Below are 18,983 nucleotides of genomic sequence, written 5' to 3' on the forward strand. Positions count from 1 at the left end.
AATACTTACAAGGGGAGATAGATTCAATGTTTGTAATGGCTCAGCCATTCCCAGTCCTTATTCAATCCTGAGTTGATTGTATCTAGTTTGCATATCAATTCCAGCTCAGCAGTCTCTTGTTGGAGTCTGAATTGCACCATGATTTCAATAATTTCCATCCCACCATCAACCTCAGCCTAGATCAATCTACACAAGCGGTCCATTTCCTGGACACTACTGTGCTAATAAGCGATGGTCACATAAATACCACCCTATACCGGAAACCTACTGACCGCTACACTTACCTACATGCCTCCAGCTTCCATCCAGGACACACCACACGATCCATTGTCTACAGTCAAGCTCTAAGATATAACCGCATTTGCTCCAATCCCTCAGATAGTGACAAGCACCTACAAGATCTCTATCAAGCATTCTTAAAACTACAATACCCACCTGCTGAAGTGAAAAAACAGATTGACAGAGTCAGAAGAGTACCCAGAAGTCACCTCCTACGAGACAGGCCCAACAAAGAAAATAACAGAACACCACTAGCTGTCACCTTCAGCCCCCAACTAAAACCTCTCCAGCTCATCATCAGATATCTACAACCTATCCTGAAAGAGGATCCTTTACTCTCACAGATCTTGGGAGACAGACCTGTCCTAGCTTACAGACAACCCCCCAACCTAAAGCAAATACTCACCAGCAACCACACATCACTGAACAAAAACACTAACCCAGGAACCTATCCCTGTAACAAAGCCCGATGCCAACTCTGTCCACATATCTATTCAAGTGACATCATCATAGGACCTAATCACATCAGCCATACCATCAGGGGCTCGTTCACCTGCACATCTACCAATGTGATATATGCCATCATGTGCCAGCAATGCCCCTCTGCCATGTACATTGGCCAAACCGGACAGTCTCTACGCAAAAGCATAAATGGACACAAATCTGACATCAGGAATCATAATACTCAAAAACCAGTGGGAGAACACTTTAACCTGTCTGGCCATTCCATGACAGACCTGCGGGTGGCTATCTTACAACAGAAAAACTTCAAAAACAGACTCCAACGAGAGACTGCTGAGCTGGAATTGATATGCAAACTAGATACAATCAACTCAGGATTGAAAATGGCTGAGCCATTACAAACATTGAATCTATCTCCCCTTGTAAGTATTCTCACGCTTCTTATCAAACGGTCTGTACTGGGCTAGCTTGATCATCACTTCAAAAGGTTTTTTCTCTTAATTGGCCTCTCAGAGTTGGTAAGACAACTCCCACCTGTTCATGCGCTGTGTGTGTGTGTGTGTGTGTGTGTGTGTGTGTGTGTGTGTGTGTGTGTGTGTGTGTGTGTGTATATATATATATATATATATATATATATATATATATATATATATATATATATATATATATATATATATCTCCTCACTCTATATGCATCCGAAGAAATGGGCTGTAGCCCACGAAAGCTTATGCTCAAATAAAGTTGTTAGTCTCTAAGGTGCCACAAGTACTCCTGTTTTTTTTGCATTTAAGATGTGTTTTTAACTCATTTCAAGAGACTACTAAGGACACTGTACTTTAGCATTTAAATTATTCTAAATAAATAAAATATTGATAATTTAATTGAGGTTCTTGCCTGTTTGTATATCCTTCCAGAGAACCCAGGATTTGGAACTGTCTTCAAATATAACGAAGCAGCTCTGTTTCAATTTGTTTATCTAAAAAATAAAGATACAATTATGATTTTGTGAATATGTAGAAAATAAGGAAGAGCTTTATTTAACATTGTAGTCAAGCTTAACATGATGCTACAGGATTTCCTGCATGTTAAAAATTAGTTACCTTTTTGATAGTTCCAAGATAAAACAAGCCATCTGACCACCTCGCTAGGACATCCTGACCTTCTTCAAATTTACACACTGGCTTTTTGGCTTTCTGTCCATCCCGTAAGGACAGCTTGGCCAAGGATGTTGGTGTCTTTTGGTTTCGAGGTAAAGGAGACCGCTTTTGGACCAGTGAATTACCCACCCCTGTAGAGTCTCTAAAAGAAAAAGAAAAAACTAAATTAGGATAATGTATTAAACCTGTCACTTGTACTTCAGTCTGCCTTAAGAGCACTTACAAAGAAAAGCCTCTCTGCTAATCCCCAGAACTGTGTAATAAGTCAATAACTAAAACACATTGCCATTAAAATTCAAAAAGCATCAAAACCAAACAAGGGAATCCAATACTTAAGGGGGAAAAGGGAGGAAGGAGGAGAGACTGGTTCAATGTGAGGCCATAAAAACAAATTTGTAAGGTGACCTATATAATCATTGTTATTATTCCATAGTGATAGAAATTACTTGTTTAAGGGCAATGTGGATCTAGATAAGAAAATTGTCATTTTAGTAGCTCAAAAGTTACAACTCAGTTCTTCGAACAAACTGTCCCTTCTTCCAGGACAAGCTGCTCATCTACTTGTATTTAGATCCCCTGGATGCTCTAGCTGACCCAGTACATCTAACTTCATCCTGAAAACGAAAACACCTCCCCTCTCATTTTTCGAGTACATTGAAAGGCAGAAGAAACATTCTGCATGCCCAGACCATCACTTTGCTACATTTCTCTTCTGACTCCACTCAGAGTTGAGTTACAAACTATACAGAGAATGCATGTGGCAGATTGTCCCCAAAGTACACTATGGAGCCAGGGACGCAGCTCCAGGGGGTGAAAGGACACAGACAGGTGCAAGGGAGCTGAGGCCACAGTCATGGGCGGGAATGGAGATGAGGCTGCAGGGCTGGCAGCCAGGACCTCAGGCACAGGGCCAGGGGCGGAGCTGAGTGGTGCCCTCCCCCCAGGAGCTTACTTAAGTCCTAGCCACATACCCCCCCGCAAAAGTTCCTTGGCACGCCCCACAATTTGGGGACCTCTGTGCTATGTAATACAGCTATAATTTGGTGGCATTTATGAGGAAACTGAGGTGGGAAGCAAGTTTTCATTTTCCACATAAATTTGGATAATTTATATACCCAGAATTTAAATAAAGTGCAACACTTAGTACAGCAGCCACAAATAAAGTTCCATTCATTTAGATCAGGGTTTCAGTTTTCCTAGCAAATTTTTTTCTTAATTTGTCTAAAAAGACAGTAGTCAAACAAAACTTTAAAATAGCTTAGGGCAGGTCTACACTACAAACTTGCATTGGCGCAGCTACAGCTCTTCTCGGCTTAATAACTCCACCTCTGTGAGAAGTGATAGCTATGACCATGGGAGAAGCTCTTCTGATGACAAAACACAATCTACATAGGGGATTAAAGTTGGTACACTACTGGGATAAGTCAACCTAAATTTCTCAGTCCCATCATTCCATGGGCTTCCTAGTACATTTAGCACTGCTTTTCAACAGACCCTGTAAACTGCGCACCCACAGTTCTCTGTCAGGAAGCATGGAAACTGCACAGCTCTCCAGTACTGCAAGGAGCCTTATGAACAGAATGCACCTGATTCTGCAGTGTTTCATGAGCTGCAAACTGATGAGGACACTGTGGTGTCTGCCCTGTTGTGTGTCAAGGACAGAAACAATTCAAGATTGCGGTTGGCATTCCCAGAGCAGCCGACGGTTCTGGGTGTGAGAAATAAGTACTGAGTGGTGGGATTGCATTGTTATGTGGGTATGGAAAGATGAGCAGCGACTGCAGAACTTTCGGATGTGCAAAGCCATCTTCCCGGAACTGTGTGTGGATGCCCTCCAGCGCAATGACACGAAAATGAGAACTGCCTTAACAATGGAGAAGCCAGTGGTGATCGCAGTGTGGAAGCTGGCAATGCCAGACTGCTACCCAATAGTCACAAACCAGTTTGGAGTGGAAAAGTCCACTTTGGGGGTTGCAGTGATGCAAGCGTGCAGGGCTATTAATTGTCTCCTACTATGAAGGACTGTGACTCTACGCAACAGGTGTGAAATAGTGGCAATGGGATTCCTTAACTGTGGTGGGGCAATAAATGGCGCGTATATCCCCATTTTGGCCCCAGCCCACCTTGTGACACAGTACATCAACAGAAAGTACTATTTTTCTATGGCATTGCAAGCACTGGTGGATCACCAAGATCATTTCACTGACATCAACACGGGCTGATTAAGGTGTATGACACACGCATCTTGAGGAACACTGGCCTGTATAGAAAGCTGCAAGCCGGGACTTTCTTTCCAGACCAGAGGGAATGTGGAAATGCCAGCTGTGATCCTGGGAGTCTTACATCAGCAACCCTGACTGCAGGGAGGAGCACTTCAACAACAGGCTCAGCAGGCGCAGGGCTTAATGGGGCATTGGCAGTGCCTCTTTGGCAGGTTAGACCTCAGTAAGGAAAATATTTCCATGGTCATAGCAGCCTGCTGTGTTCTGCATAACATTTGTGAAGCTAAAGGGGGAGGTTCCACAACGTGGAGCGCTGAGGTAGACCAGCTGGCTGCTGCTTTTGAGCAGCCAGATACCAGAGCTTTAAGTGGGGCTCAAAGGGGAGCTATTCGAATCAGGGAAGCTTTAAAAGAGCATTTTGACAATAAGCCGCTGTAATGTATTGAGCCAGGCATTGTTTTCTTGCATCTTAGTATGAATCTTGTAATGATTTGTGTGTGCGCAGTAATTTAAAACAATGCAAATGCACCTATTGGCATGGTCTGAATTTTAGCAGCAACCACTGTATATAGGAGACAGATTCATTCACTTTCTGTAAATACATTTTTATTCTACACTCGTGCAAACATTTCTATGTTTGGTAGGAACATGAAAATCAAAAGCACAATTGCCAGTGAGGCTCTCACCGCTGGATGTATGTCCAGCAGTCGTGAAAAATCTCCCTTGGGTATGACAGCCCTAGAAGATGTGAGGCGTGTGTGAGGAGGGCCTAGAAGGCAGTTCAGTATGGGCTGCAGGAGGAAGTGAGCATGGATGTGTTCCACCTGAAGTTCATTCAGGGACCGCAACACATCTGTTTGCTCCCTAAGCAGCTTTATCATCTGCTCCTGCCTGTTTCCTATCCTATCCATCTGCAGTTTGTCATTGGTAACCTCTCTCCATGCTGTCTGCTCCCAATCCAAAGCACCAGAGGATTGCATCACCTCCTGGAACACATCATCTTCCTTATTCCTCTTGTTTTGTCTCCTTATCAGATGGAGAGGCTCAGCCAATGTGCAAGAGAAGACCTTCAAGGGCACCTCTGCAGATGCTAAAGAAGCAGAGACAGAAGCTCTATTGTGAGTGCACTCACACCCTTGAGCCAAACAAGTTAGAAACACAACTGTCTCACTTTCCCATGGCAGGTATATAGCACAGCAGTAGCCCCAGCCATGCCGAGTTCAACATGAGGGTGACAGCATGGGAATTTCACTCCTGAGGGTAACCGAGGATGCAAGAGTACAGCTCCTGCATGCATGTAGATGCAGACTGGGTCTGTATGCTGCTCTCCTATGTGCTGCTAGGAAATTGTGCTTGCAGAAGTAATTGTCGATTGGCACAGCAAAGTTTCCTACTGCAGGGGAAGAAACAAGGCAGCCCTCCCAAGAAACCTTTGGCAGAGGATTGCAGATTACCTCCATGAAAGTTTTCTAGAGTTCTCTATGGATGATTCTTGGGACATCCCAGTGTGCATAAACTATTTTTTTCCACAGGGCCCCTCTGCCTACCTGCACAGGGGAATGAGAGCCAGATATAAACTGTACTTGTCTTGGTTCTTTCAATCCCTCTTCTACCCTGGTTAACAAACCAGATCAGCAGCATGTGTCCCTGCCGAATTAAAGCACAATGAATTTACCGGAGCTTCTGTCTCCTGCATTAGGCGCACCAGAGCCGGAGTGCTGGGACTGGCTAGACTGCTCCGGAATTAAAAAGAAGTTCTGGCTTGCCACGCCATTGGATGTCCCTGTCGCCTGTCCCCCATCCTCCTCCAACTCCACTTCCTCGTCCACCAAGTCATCCTCGGGGTTCACTCCACTGGCTATTGACTCCAGCCCCCCTAAAGTATCCATAGGGCTCTTGACAGTTGAGGTGGGGTTGCCGCTGAGGATGGCATACAGCTCCTTCTAGAAGCAGTACGTCCAAAGTGCCACACCAGAGCGACTATTAGCCTCTCTTGCCTTCTGGTATGCCTGCCTCAACTCCTTGATTTTTGAACAGCACTGCTGTGTCCCCCTATCATACGCCTTCTTTTTAGGTGACCCCTAAAACTCCTTAGTTCTTGGACGCTTTCTAATTCTTCGCAATCGTTCTGCCACCAATAACAAAGAGGGAGGCTGTGCTCCGAAGGTCATCTCTGTGAAGTTTAAATGCAACGTTTTACAGAAGCTGTATTGTTTACAACACAGACAACACTGTTTCAGTGCTTTAAAACACAGCCAGTACTCTCACACTGGTCACTAACTGGCTGACCCCAGGCAAGCGCACACAAGCCACAAGACCCCCAAAATGGTGATTGGGCACAGGGTCAGGGTAAATCACTGTTCCCAGACCCTGCTGTACACTGGGCACGTGGCTTTTGGGCAGCTGGGGAGAGGCCAGCACTGTAGGAGGCGGGGGACTGATAATCATTCCTGTCCCCACACTTTCCACAGGAGGCTATCATTATAGAAGATATCTCGCTGCTGAGGGTGAGCAGGTAATTAAGGGAGGGTCTCCTCCAAGCTTGTGGCTTCTGCCCTGGCCCCAGTGTGGCTAGCCTGTGTGCAGCAATGGTCTCTCCCCCTCCCCCCCCCATGATGGCTCAGTGGCGCAGGAAAGTTACCATTAATGGGGCAAGAAACAAAGCAGCCCTTCCGAGGAATCTGTGGGAGCAGATTGCCCAGTATCACCATGAGAGTTTCCTGGAGATCTCTGAGGGAGATTCCCGTGAAGTGAGGGAGTGCATCAACAGCCTGTTCCACCGCTCAAACTAGGCATGAGGTAGGAGACAAGCCTGCTTTCTGCAACCCTCCTGCCCCCAACAACTGCTTCAGCAATTCCCAAAATCAGATCCGCTTACCAGGGGCCTCCTCTCCTCTTTGCGCTTCACCAAGATCTGACTGTTGTGACTGGCTAGGCATCTCTGGGGTAGAAAAGAGCTCCTGACTGCATGCATCTCTGGCCTCCGAGTCATCCTCTACCTCTGGTTCCCCCTCCCACTCTTCATCCAAGATTGCCGCCTCCTGGCTCAGTCCACTCTCGACTGGCAACAAAGCCAATGAAGTATCCACAGGGGACTTCGCAGTGGAGGTGGGGTCCCCACTGAGTATCACGTCCAGCTCTTTGTAGAACCGGCAGCTCATGGGTGCAGCACCCGAGTGGCTGTTTGCCTCTCACATCTTGTGGTAGGTGTTCTGCAGCTCCTTCACTTTGACCCTGCACTGCAATGTGTCCCGGTCATGGCCCTTTTCTATCATGCATCTAGAAATCGGTCCTTAGGTATCACAATTCTGACGGCTGAAGCACAGCTGTGACTGCACTGCCTCCTTTCCCCAAATGCCAATGAGGTCCAGCAGCTAGGCATTGCTCCAAGTGGGGGGGGGGGGGAGATGGGGATCACCCGCTGCTTGGAGCAGGCATGGCCACCTGGAAAGATGCGCTGAGACCACTGCACGCATCACCAAGCAAACAGGAAGGGGACTTTCAAATATGCAAAGGAATGTATTGGGTGGGGCTGATGGTTGGTCACCGGAGGGCAGGGCAGTAGAGTTCAAACCAATGGCCAGAGAGGTGAGAACAGGCATTGTGGGACACCTCCTGGAGGCCAATCGCAGCGCTGCAATCACCACGGTGTCTACACTAGCACTGCAGCGCTGTAGCCATGGCGCAGAAAGTTCTACGCCTCTCATCAAGGTGGTTTTTAAGAGCACTGCATCTGTGCAGTTTCTGCGCACTAAGTGGCTTGGCAGTGTGTACACCTTGGGAGTTACAGCGCTCAAAGCTGCTTTACCGCGCACAAACTTGCCAGTGTAGTCGGGGCATGATATACTGAAATCAGAAGTTCAATGGGCATGCACCACCCAATCCTGCAGAATCTGACTGTACTGAACATGTTCAGTGGTTGGAGCTTTAGCTAAAGACAGTTATTCTTCAGACAAATAGAGGCAGTTGCAAAACTTCAGACTGATGAACTAAGCCTGGTATAGAAGCATTACACCACAAAGGTAGATCACTGCTCTTCATGGCAAAGAGAATGGCAATCATCCAGTGAAATCAAGCTACTCAAGATATTAAGCTACGTACCAGGCTGAAGTCCAATGTGAGTAGCTGTGCATGTTTGAATAGCAGTATGTACTTTGTTGTATGTGCATATGATCAAGATGATGAGCAAGTGAAAGAAATTAAAGTTATTAGGATTTTTCAACTCTGCAAGAACTACTGATGGAACTCTTACCCACTCCCCCCACCTAATCTCCTAGAACAAAACAAAAAACTCATTACCTCTAAGGGTGGCTGGGCCTGATACCAAGATTTTTCTAGAAAAATCCTCTGCTCTTCAAAAATGGACAGCAGGGGACGCGATTCCCACTGAATATTGACATTCATGCTGCCCCCTTTCTCAACATAATTGCAGGTGATGCTATATATCCACTTTTATCATGTGTAGTGACACCATGCCCTGCTTACACACATCTGGGAATGATGCCAATTCAGCTACACATTAAGCAGGTGCAAAGTGGAGGTAAAGTGGTTTTGGGACACTGAAAGAAAAGGAGAGAAAGTCTAGCCCACAATGACTGTTCAGTAGCTAATTGTGACATAGGATACATATTGGCAAAAGATCCCGTTCTTTGTAAACAACTCTCACCTCAGACCTGTTAAACAGGCTAAAAGTAGATGTAAGTGCTCACAAGTGCTATGTGGTTTATAGGAGCAGCAGTTTAAGGTCTTGGCTACGCTTGTGAGTTGCAGCGCTGTAAAGCCGCCCCCAGCGCTGTAACTCACTCCCCGTTCTCACTGACCAGGCATCTGCAGCGCTGTATCTCTGTGGTTGCAGCGCTACATGTACTCCACCTCTCCGAGAGGAATAGCGAGTGCAGCGCTGCCGCTGCAGCGCCAGTGTGGCCGCCCAATGCACTGTGAATGGCCTCCAGAATTATTTGGCAGTATCCCACAATGCCTGTTCTAGTCACTCTGGTCATCAGTTCAAACTCTACTGACCTGGCCTCAGGTAACCAACCATCTGACCGACCCTTTACATTCCCTGGGAATTTTAAAAATCCCCTTCCTGTTTACTCAGCCCGGCGGGGTGTGGAGTGCTATCAGCAAATCTTTCCAGGTGACCATGCCTCCACACGCCAAGCAAGCCCCAGCATGGAGCAATGGCAAGTTGCTGGACCTCATCAGTGTTTGGGGGGAGGAAGCTGTACAGTCCAGCTGCGCTCCAGCCGTAGGAATTACGATACCTTCAGGAAGGTATCAAAGGACATGATGGAAAGGGGCCATGACCGGACGCCCTGCAGTGCAGGATTCAAGTCAAGGAGCTGCAGAGTGCCTACTGCAAAGCCCGGGACGCAAACGGCCGCTTGGGTGCTCCCCCCGCAACCTGCCGATTCCACAAAGAGCTGGATGCAATACTTGGGGTTAACCCCACCTCCACTCTGAGCACCACCATGGACATTTCAGAGCTGGTGTGGGGGGAGGGGAGGAGGAAGAGGAAAACGGGAGTGATGGTGGTGGGCCGGATGGAGACACCCCAGAATCCCTGGAGCCATGCAGCCAGGAGCTCTTCTCGAGCCAGGAGGAAGGTAGCCAGTCACAGCGGCTGGTACTTGGTGGGGGACAAACAGAAGAGCAGGTTCCCAGTGAGCGTTTTTGTTTTTTTCCTCCGGGAAGGAATTTTTTCGGTGCGGGCTCTTTGGGAGAGGAGAGTTAGGCATGCATGCCTAGATGCGGGATAATGCATTGATGTGGTTTATCACATCGCGGTAATCGGCCTTGGTAATCTCTTCGAATGTCTCATCCAGAACGTGTGCAATGCGCTTGCACAGGTTTATCGGGAGAGCCACCGTGGTCCTTGTCCCAGCCAGGCTAACGTGTCCACGCCACTGTGCTGCGAGGGGCCAGGGGAGGGACCATTGCTGCACGCAAGCAAGCTGCATATGGGCCAGGGCGGAAGCCGCATTGCAGTAGAAGACCCTCCGTTGCTTCCCAGGTCACCCTCAGCAGCGAGATATCGTCCAGGACGAACTCCTATGGAAAATGTTGGGACAGTGTTCAGTGTAGGTACCCCTGAAGCTGTTGGCTCTCCCCAAGGCACAGAAACCCAGAGGACAGTGCAGCCCTGAAATAATCAGTCCCCCTTACTCACCATTTTGAGGCTCCCGTGGAATATGTGTGCTCTGTTTTGGATGGGAAAATTATGCTATTGTGTAGACCCTGTGTGTTTTCTACTCCTTAAGTGCGGGGGGAATCATTACTCTGTCTGGTATAAACAATGCTGCCTCTGTTAAATGTTGCATTTTGCCTATACAGCTGCATCAACCTTGAGACTTCAGCCATCCCTCTTATCGCCTGCTCAGAGACCGCAAAGACTCAGGAAGAGACCGCAAAAAAGCAAAGACGACATGCTGCAAGAAGTGATGCGGCAATCTATTAAAGAGAATGAGAAAGCACAGGACTGGAGGGAGAGAGAAAGCAGGATTCGGCAGGAAAATGCAGCGCACCGGCAGCAAAGCACTGATAGGCTCATAAGCAACCTGGAGCGCCAAGCAGACGCTATCCAGGAGCTGGTAGCCATGCAGAAAAAGGAGCAGTACCGCAAACGCCCCCCGCCCCCCCACAGCCCTTGTCCCAAAACTCTTTCCGTTGTGCTCCACTGTCACCTCCAACCCACTTTCCCCAACTTCCGTGTTCTTCACACCACCCGCTGCCTCCAACACCAGTATCTTCACCACCCAGCCCTGAAAACCACGACCCTTACCCTCTGCACTCAACCCCCATCACTATGCAGTATAGCTGTCCTAAAGTGCAGCACTCACTGCACAGCACACCAGACAGGACATACATGAATCTGTGATTGTACTGTTCCTCGCTCCACCCTCTTGACTCTTTTCAATAAATAAATTTTTTTTCTTTTCAATAAATGGATTCTTTGGCTTTGAAAACATTCTTTATTATTGCATAAAGTAAAAGACTCCTTAGCCCAGGAAATAAACAGGCACTGCAAGTCTGCTTAGCAAACACTGATTCCTAAAGATTGGAACTACTGCATTTCACTCCCGTGCAGGGCACCAGATATCACTGCTGGTTTTCAGCCTCAAATTGCTCCCTCAAGGCATCCCTAATCTTTGCAGCCCCGCGCTGGGCCCCTGCAATAGCCCTGCTCTCTGGCTGTGCAAATTCAGCCTCCAGGTGTTGAACCTCGGAGGTCCATGCCTGAGTGAAGCTTTCACCCTTCCCTTCACAAATATTATGGAGGGCACAGCACGCGGATATAACCGCGGGGATGCTGTTTTCGGCCAAGTCCAGCTTCCCATACAGAGATGGCCAGCGGCCCTTTAAATGGCCAAAGGCACACTCCACAGTCATTCGGCACCGGCTCAGCCTATAGTTGAACCGTTCCTTGCTGCTGTCAAGGCTCCCTGTGTAGGATTTCATGAGCCACGGCATCAACGGGTAAGCGGGATCTCCAAGGATCACAATGGGCATTTCAATTTCCCCTACCGTGATCTTCCGCTCTGGGAAAAAAGTCCCGGCCTGCATCTTCCTGAACAGCCAAGTGTTCCGAAAGATGCGTGCGTCATGCACCTTTCCGGGCCAGCCTGTGTTAATGTCAATGAAACGCCCACGGTGATCCACAAGCGCCTGGAGAACCATAGAGAAATACCCCTTCCGATTAACGTACTCGGATCCTAGGTGGGGTGGTGCCAGAATAGAAATGTGCATCCCATCTATTGCCCCTCCACAGTTAGGGAACCCCATTTGTGCAAAGCCATCCACTATTTCCTGCACATTACCCAGAGTCACGGTTCTTCTGAGTAGGATGCGATTAATGGCATTGCAAACTTGCATGAACACGATTCCAACGGTCGACTTTCCCACTCCAAACTGTTTGCAACCGACCGGTAGCTGTCTGGAGTTGCCAGCTTCCAGATTGCAATAGCCACACGCTTCTCCACTGGCAGGGCAGCTCTCAATCTCGTGTCCTTGCGCCGCAGGGTGGGGGCGAGTTCCTCACACAGTCCCATGAAAGTGGCTTTTCTCATCCGAAAGTTCTGCAGCTACTGCTAGTCATCCCAGACTTCCATGACGATCGGTGCTTGTTTCCCCGAGCCCAAAAGCAGCGTTCCACCGTGCTGAGCATGTCACGAAATTGCTTGTGGCATTCACGGTCATACGCGTTACGCGGCTCGATAGCATCGTCCGACTCCTCATCCTCACTCTCACTGTCACTTTGGATCTTAAGGAATAGTTCGACAGCCAAACGTGACGTGCTGGCGAGACTCGTCAGCATACGCCTCAGCAGTTCGGACTCAATTTCCCACAGATAGATTGCGCTGCACAGAAACAGTTGAAAGATGGCACCAAAGGTGGACCGAAACAACGGGATTTCTGGGATGCGAAGCGATGCATCACGGGGCATTGGTAGAGGACCCAGAATCCCCCGCACCCACGCCCCCTTCCCACAACCCACGGCGCCAGAATGGGAAAAGGCGCTCTGTGGGATAGCTGCCCATAGTGCACCGCTCCCAAAAGCGCTGCAATTGCTGCAAATGTGGCCACGACAGTGCGCTGGGCAGCTGTCAGTGTGGACAGACTGCAGTGCTTTCCCTACTCAGCTGCACAAAGTCAGGTTTAGCTCACAGCGCTGTACATCTGCAAGTGTAGCCAATGCCTTGGGGGGCGGGGGGAGAAGAATGGTAAATTGGGGATCCTCTGCACCTTTGGATGATTCAATTGGGATTTGTTAACTCATTACACTGAACACATCTTGCAGGATATTTATCCGTAAGCTATATCAGGTGAGGTTTCTACAGAAAGCTCATAACTTGTCAAAACTCAGTCACTGGCAGATGTACGTTCAAGTAATATTTAAGGAAGTGTATTTGTACTCAAAGTAATTACTACTCCAAGTTCAAAAAGCATAATCATCAAGAGGCAACACCCAGAATGCCCATCCAAGCATTCCTCCTAATCAGAAGGCAAGGTAACACAAGGCTCAACTGACCGGCCTTGCTCCCTCCCAAAACTATCAATGGAAAACCAGAGGCATTACCCAACCATCAAAACTTCTTGAAGGAACATTACAACAGAGCTTCACTCTGGCTGTGAATAGAAACAAAAGACTTTTCAGTGTAACAGTGTAGGGAAAAACAACAAGAAGTCCGGTGGCACCTTAAAGACTAAGATTTATTTGGGCATAAGTTTTCGTGGGTAAAAAACCTCACTTCTTCAGATGCATGGAATGAAAATTACAGATGGAGGCATTATATAATGACACATGAAGAGAAGGGAGTTACCTCACAAGTGGAGAACCAGTGCTGACAGGGCAAATTTGATCAGGGTGGATGTAGTCCACTCCTAATAATAGATGAGAAGGTGTCAATTCCAGGAGAGGCAAAACTGCTTTTGTAATGAGCCAGCCACTCCCAGTCCCTATTCAAGCCCAAATTAATGGTGTTAAATTAATTTTAAGTTCTGCTGTTTCTCTTTGAAGTCTGTTTCTGAAGTTTTTTGTTCAAGTATAGCTACTTTTAAATCTGTTATAGAATGTCCAGGGAGATTGAAGTGTTCTCCTATTGGCTTTTGTATGTTACCTTTCCTGATGTCCAATTTGTGTCCATTTATTCTTTTATGTAGGGACTGTCCGGTTTGGCCAATGTACATGGCAGAGGGGCATTGCTGGCACATGAAGGCATATATAACATTAGTAGATGTGCAGGTGAATGAACTGTTGATGGTGTGGCTGATGTGGTTGGGTCCTCAGATGGTGTTGCTAGAGTAGATATGGGGACAGAGTCGGCAACAACATTTGCTACAGGGATTGGTTCCTGGATTAGCGTTCCTGTGGTGTGGTGTGTAGTGGCTGGTGAGTATTTGCTTCAGGTTGGGGGGCTGTCTGTAAGCGAGGACTGGCCTGCCTCCCTAGGTCTATGAGAGTGAGGGATTGTTTATCAATGATCTACAACCGATCCTGGAAATGTGCTGGAGAGGTTTTAGCTGGGGGCTGTACGTGATGGCCTGTGGTGTTCTGTTATTTTCCTTGTTGGGCCTGTCCTGTAGTAGGTGATTTCTGGACACCCGTCTTGCTCTGACAATCTGTTTCCTCACTTCCCCAGGTGGGTAGTGTAGTTTTAAGAATGCTTGATAAAGATCTTGTAGGTATTTGTCTCTGTCTGAGGGATTGGGAGTGTAGGGAAAGACACTCTGGATCCTTTCACTGAGGAAACTCCTTGGGGAGTGAGGGTGCTTTCAGGAACATCTTGGACCTTGGCTATTGAGAAACTAGCCAGCTCTGCAATACACTGAACTCTGGGTGGGGGCAGAAGGGAGAAAGAATTCACTTTATTAGACTGGAAAGATAACTATTGATAAAATGGGAACCTGGGTCTAAACTTATGATTTTGTTTTGTGGTGGAAACAAGTAGTTACAATACACTATATCTAGTTAAATAAATCTACTAGGAATAAAGATTTAACAAAGTGCTCACAAGTGCTGTGTGGTTTATAGGAGCAGCGGTTTAAGGAAAACTGATAAATTGGGGGTACACCGCACCTTGGGATGCAGACCATCTGGAATGTATGAGAGTAGCCGGTGTCAGGGCTGAATATCACAGAGGAATGATTCATTGGGATTTGTTAACCTGCCTAGACAAGGAAGGGCCATAAACCCAGAGGAGAATGCTTTTGAGGGGCTGAAGGGCTGGCAGCCGTCAGGGAGCTGACACCCAGCTACCACAAGAAAGACCCTTGTCATTAGATGCAGGGGTTAACAAGGTGACTCCCCGGCCTGGGTCCTACAAGAACCATCACACTAATGTAGCAGTTTGCAGAGCTGAAAACAAGCTATGCTGTTGCAGGCTTTATTCTAACATGTAGTCAGCATGTTGACCAAATCAAAATACTCAGTGCACACTGTCAAGTAAGCATGAGGAACTTGGAATGGATAAGTAAATCATCACTTCTTTATCACCCATTGATGCCAATTCTCATCTTGTGTATTACACTTGATCTTTATTACTTATTCCAGTCTTAGGCTAGGTCTACACTGCACATCTTACAGCAGCACAGTAAGGCACGCAGTGTAGCCGCTCTTTGTTGGCAGGAAAGAGCTCTTCTGCCAACAAAATAAAACCAGCCCCAACCAGGGGCAGTAGCTTTGTCCAGGGGAGAGCGTCTCCCACCAACAAAGCACTGTCCACACCGGTGCTGTTCGTCATTAAAACTTTTGTTGGTGTTTCCCCCCTCCACACGCACACACCCCTGTCCAACAAAAGTGAAGTGTAGACATAGCCTTATTTTCTATGGAGATGAGGAAGAGCATTGTTAGTCTACCCACAGGCCATTTGCTGCTATGAAATGGTTGTGTGTGAGACAGTGGAATTATAGACACAGATACAAAAACAAGACTATCTTAGTGGTACATGGTGGAATGATACAATACAGTAGTGAAGACTGGTACACTTGATGTTCAACTTACACAGTGGCTCTCTTTTCCAGAAATTTCTTAAACTTTAAAAAGTTAGGCTAGCTGTAATAACAAAACAACTTAATATATTCACACTAAAAAAAGGGTTGAGATATATTAAAGATTCATAAAATACTTCATTTGGATTCCAATTTTCCTTCCCACAACTTTATCAAGGAGGTAGAAAAACCCTGGAAAATTGGACCTGAATGTACAAAATGATACAAACATATCTGAGTGAGTTTGCAGAACCTGAACCAATAGCTGATATGAGAATTACTTTACTCATTTCAGTAAATATTTACTCAGATGCCAATAATGATTTTAAATTCAACACTTAACCTTACACTGCTCAAAATATGAAAAAGAAAGTATAATTATGATCTAATCTGAGCAACAACTCATTTTTGGTACCACAAGTAAATAGGCCTGGGAAAGGAATACCCTGCTAAACTAATGTGGGAGATAAAGGGGTATCTGCACCTCACCAAGGGAAAGCCCAATTAAAAGAGCCCAACAAACCCCCTTGGCTGTAGCGGCAAGAAGCCAAGCCCAAGGACCAATGTAGAAACTATTCAGCATACATGATCATATTCTGAACATCTCCACAATTCAAGAGATGTGTTTCAAGTGGACAGAGTTTGTTTTTTGGGCACGACCTCCCCTACCACCAATTTGAACACTGAGTAGCATCATATGAATTGAAAAAAAAATGGTAGTGGAAAGAAGGGGCAGGTCTTAAGTGAATGGATACGACAAGCAAAAAAGTAATAAAGTTATGACAAGAATGAAAGTTAACGAATTGACAAGTGAAGTTATTTTTAGTCACACACTAAAATTTTGTTTACTTCTATTTAACTTCACTGACCAATATTTTGGAAAAACAAAGTCCAAAAGATATACCACCACCTGGCCTTCATATAAGGCCTAATCTACACACCATTTTGGTACCATTTAATTATTTTGATGAGGGGTGTGATTTTATACTTAAAGTGGTGCAATTGCTAGTGTGGACACAGTTATATCACTATAAAGGCACTTATATAAGCCATACCAATATAAGCCCAGTTATAGGAATATAACTGTGGGATATGCATGTGTACCACTTAACTATATTGGTTTATAGAAATAGATGTAATTAAGTGGTACAAAAAACTTTCTAGACAAGCCCTAAGCTTTGAGCGCTCACAACACATTGAAATTCTTGCTACCAAAACTAGGGAAGACCAGACTTTACACTCTTGATATTTAAGCTTTAAACATCTACCTGCTTTAAATAAAAAAAAAAAAAAAAAAAAAAAAAAAAAAAAAGAGGACCACACAAAATTCCCAGGCCTTCTTTATATACCATAAACCCAAGAAGGTATAAGCTTCCCCTTCCCGCTCCCCCACAATCTTTTGTCTTTTAAGGCAGTTTTAAAATAAGCTTAAATTCACTTTTTATTGTTATTTCATAAGAAAAACAGATTTGTGACTGATAATACAAATCAGTAACTTCCTAAATGCAGAACTTTATTACACAATACATTCATATTATACAACAATGGTAAATTGTGAGTTTCCATCATAATCAAATTCTCACTGGCTTGCAACACAGGTTACTGTACATAACAGTATATATTTGAGTATTTTCTACCCTTTTATGGCAGAATAAATATTTAAAATTTATTTTGATTTCCAAGCTTCCTGTCCCAGCCCACATACTAGATAATGTTTTCACCCGTCAGCTCACAGACTTTTACAGAACTTTATATTACAGTAACACTTGGTGCCAAAGTTGTGCCAGGAACTGTACAAACACACAAGATATAGGCTCTACCCTAGAAGACAAGTGTATTTCACTCTAAGGGTACGTCTATACTTACCTCCGGGTTCGGCAGTAAGCAATCGATCTTCTGGGATCGATTTATTGCGTCTTGTCTAGACGCAATAAATCGATCCCGGAAGTGCTCGCCGTCGACACCGGTACTCCTGCTCCGCGAGAGGAGTACGCAGAGTCGACAGGGGAGCCTGCCTGCCGCGTGTGGACCCACGGTAAGTTCGAACTAAGATACTTCGACTTCAGCTACATTATTCACGTAGCTGAAGTTGCGTATCTTAGTTCGAAGTGGGGGGTCAGTGTAGACCAGCCCTAAACCACGAAACATACAAAGGATAGAGGTAGAAACGCAGTCTTATACAATTTTTAAGTATACAATCAAATCAAAGTTTGAAAATGTATAATATGCCAAATCCATCTGCCACTCAAGCCATCGTTAATTGACAGATTTTTTTTAATAGGCATCAGCAGAAGTGGGTCTTAACTATCATTTGAAGGAGAATATGCCTTTCTTTATTATTGCCTTCAGGGAGGCTCTCTCACATGTAGGGTGTTACTTGCTAGCAAGTGAGGCTGATTATAAACAATTCAGACAATAGATATCAACTTTTACTTAACACCCACCCACACACACACGCGAGCTGGAGTTCCTTAAGAAGAAGTAGAGGAAAGCAGAATACTGGACATGGTCAATAGATCATTTTTGATTACTTACGAGTTTCTTCAAACAAAGATGTTTATTCTCTCTGAGAACTAGGGCCTGGTATACACTATGAATTTACACTGGTATAGCTATGTCTCTTAAATCATCACAGCAGCGCAGCTGCACCCCTAAGTGCAGACATACCCCAAGTGTGTCAAATGTTAAGATCTTAAATCTAGGCATTTATAACATGCTCACAGGTGCAAAAAAGTCAGCATTTCTGGTGTATTTTATCTATATTGGGATAAGTAACCCCAGTTTTTTGGCACTATCACTCTGGAGTTCTCAAGAATGCTTTTTGCTGAAGCACTGAAAATGGAGACATACTACAGGCTGAATGTTTAAGTATAGCCTATTTAGTTTGATTGTTATACCTTGAGACGTGACACAAATAGACTGTCACTCCGAAATAAACAGTTTGTCACCAGTAAAGTGTAAACAAAATAGAAATTATGAAGAAAAATATTAAAATATATTTAGTCTCAGTTCTGAAGGAACAATCCTATAAATACCAGATAGAAGTGCTGAATACTGAAAAAAGGTACTTCAATTCATATTCAGTAGAAGGGTCCAAAAGGGCACAAATATTAGAACTAATGCATAATGTTGCTGATAAAACCTTCCACAGCAGTATACAGTCCTATTTTTAGGCTTCTTAGTAAAGAAGAGTTACTTTAGTTATGAACCTTTAATTTCTGACAGTCTTTCTGCCAAAGAATTGGAAAAGGCCAGATTCTTCCAGTACCTTTCAGAATCTGGCATAAGAAAAGGATACTTTAAGTATACGAAAAACAGACAAAAGTAGGACAAATCAGTTTTATATAGTCTGGCTCTCTCTTTTGAGCATGAAAA

The 18,983-nt window shown here is 45.4% G+C and overlaps 1 protein-coding gene across 2 annotated transcripts in view; it reads right to left on the reverse strand.

Moving 5' to 3' along the window:
• MTF2 (metal response element binding transcription factor 2) overlaps positions 1-18,983 on the reverse strand; it is a 58,164-nt gene that overhangs the window by 29,282 nt on the left and 9,899 nt on the right. For both annotated transcript variants that reach the window (XM_054037650.1, XM_054037649.1), the window contains exons 2-3: positions 1,843-2,041; positions 1,637-1,718 (exon numbers count right to left, since the gene is read on the reverse strand). In XM_054037650.1, the coding sequence (XP_053893625.1) occupies positions 1,637-1,718; positions 1,843-2,041 (281 nt within the window). The remainder of the gene's footprint in view (positions 1-1,636; positions 1,719-1,842; positions 2,042-18,983) is intronic.

Source organism: Malaclemys terrapin, chromosome 8, assembly GCF_027887155.1.
Source record: "Malaclemys terrapin pileata isolate rMalTer1 chromosome 8, rMalTer1.hap1, whole genome shotgun sequence".
Lineage (NCBI taxonomy): Eukaryota > Metazoa > Chordata > Testudines > Emydidae > Malaclemys > Malaclemys terrapin.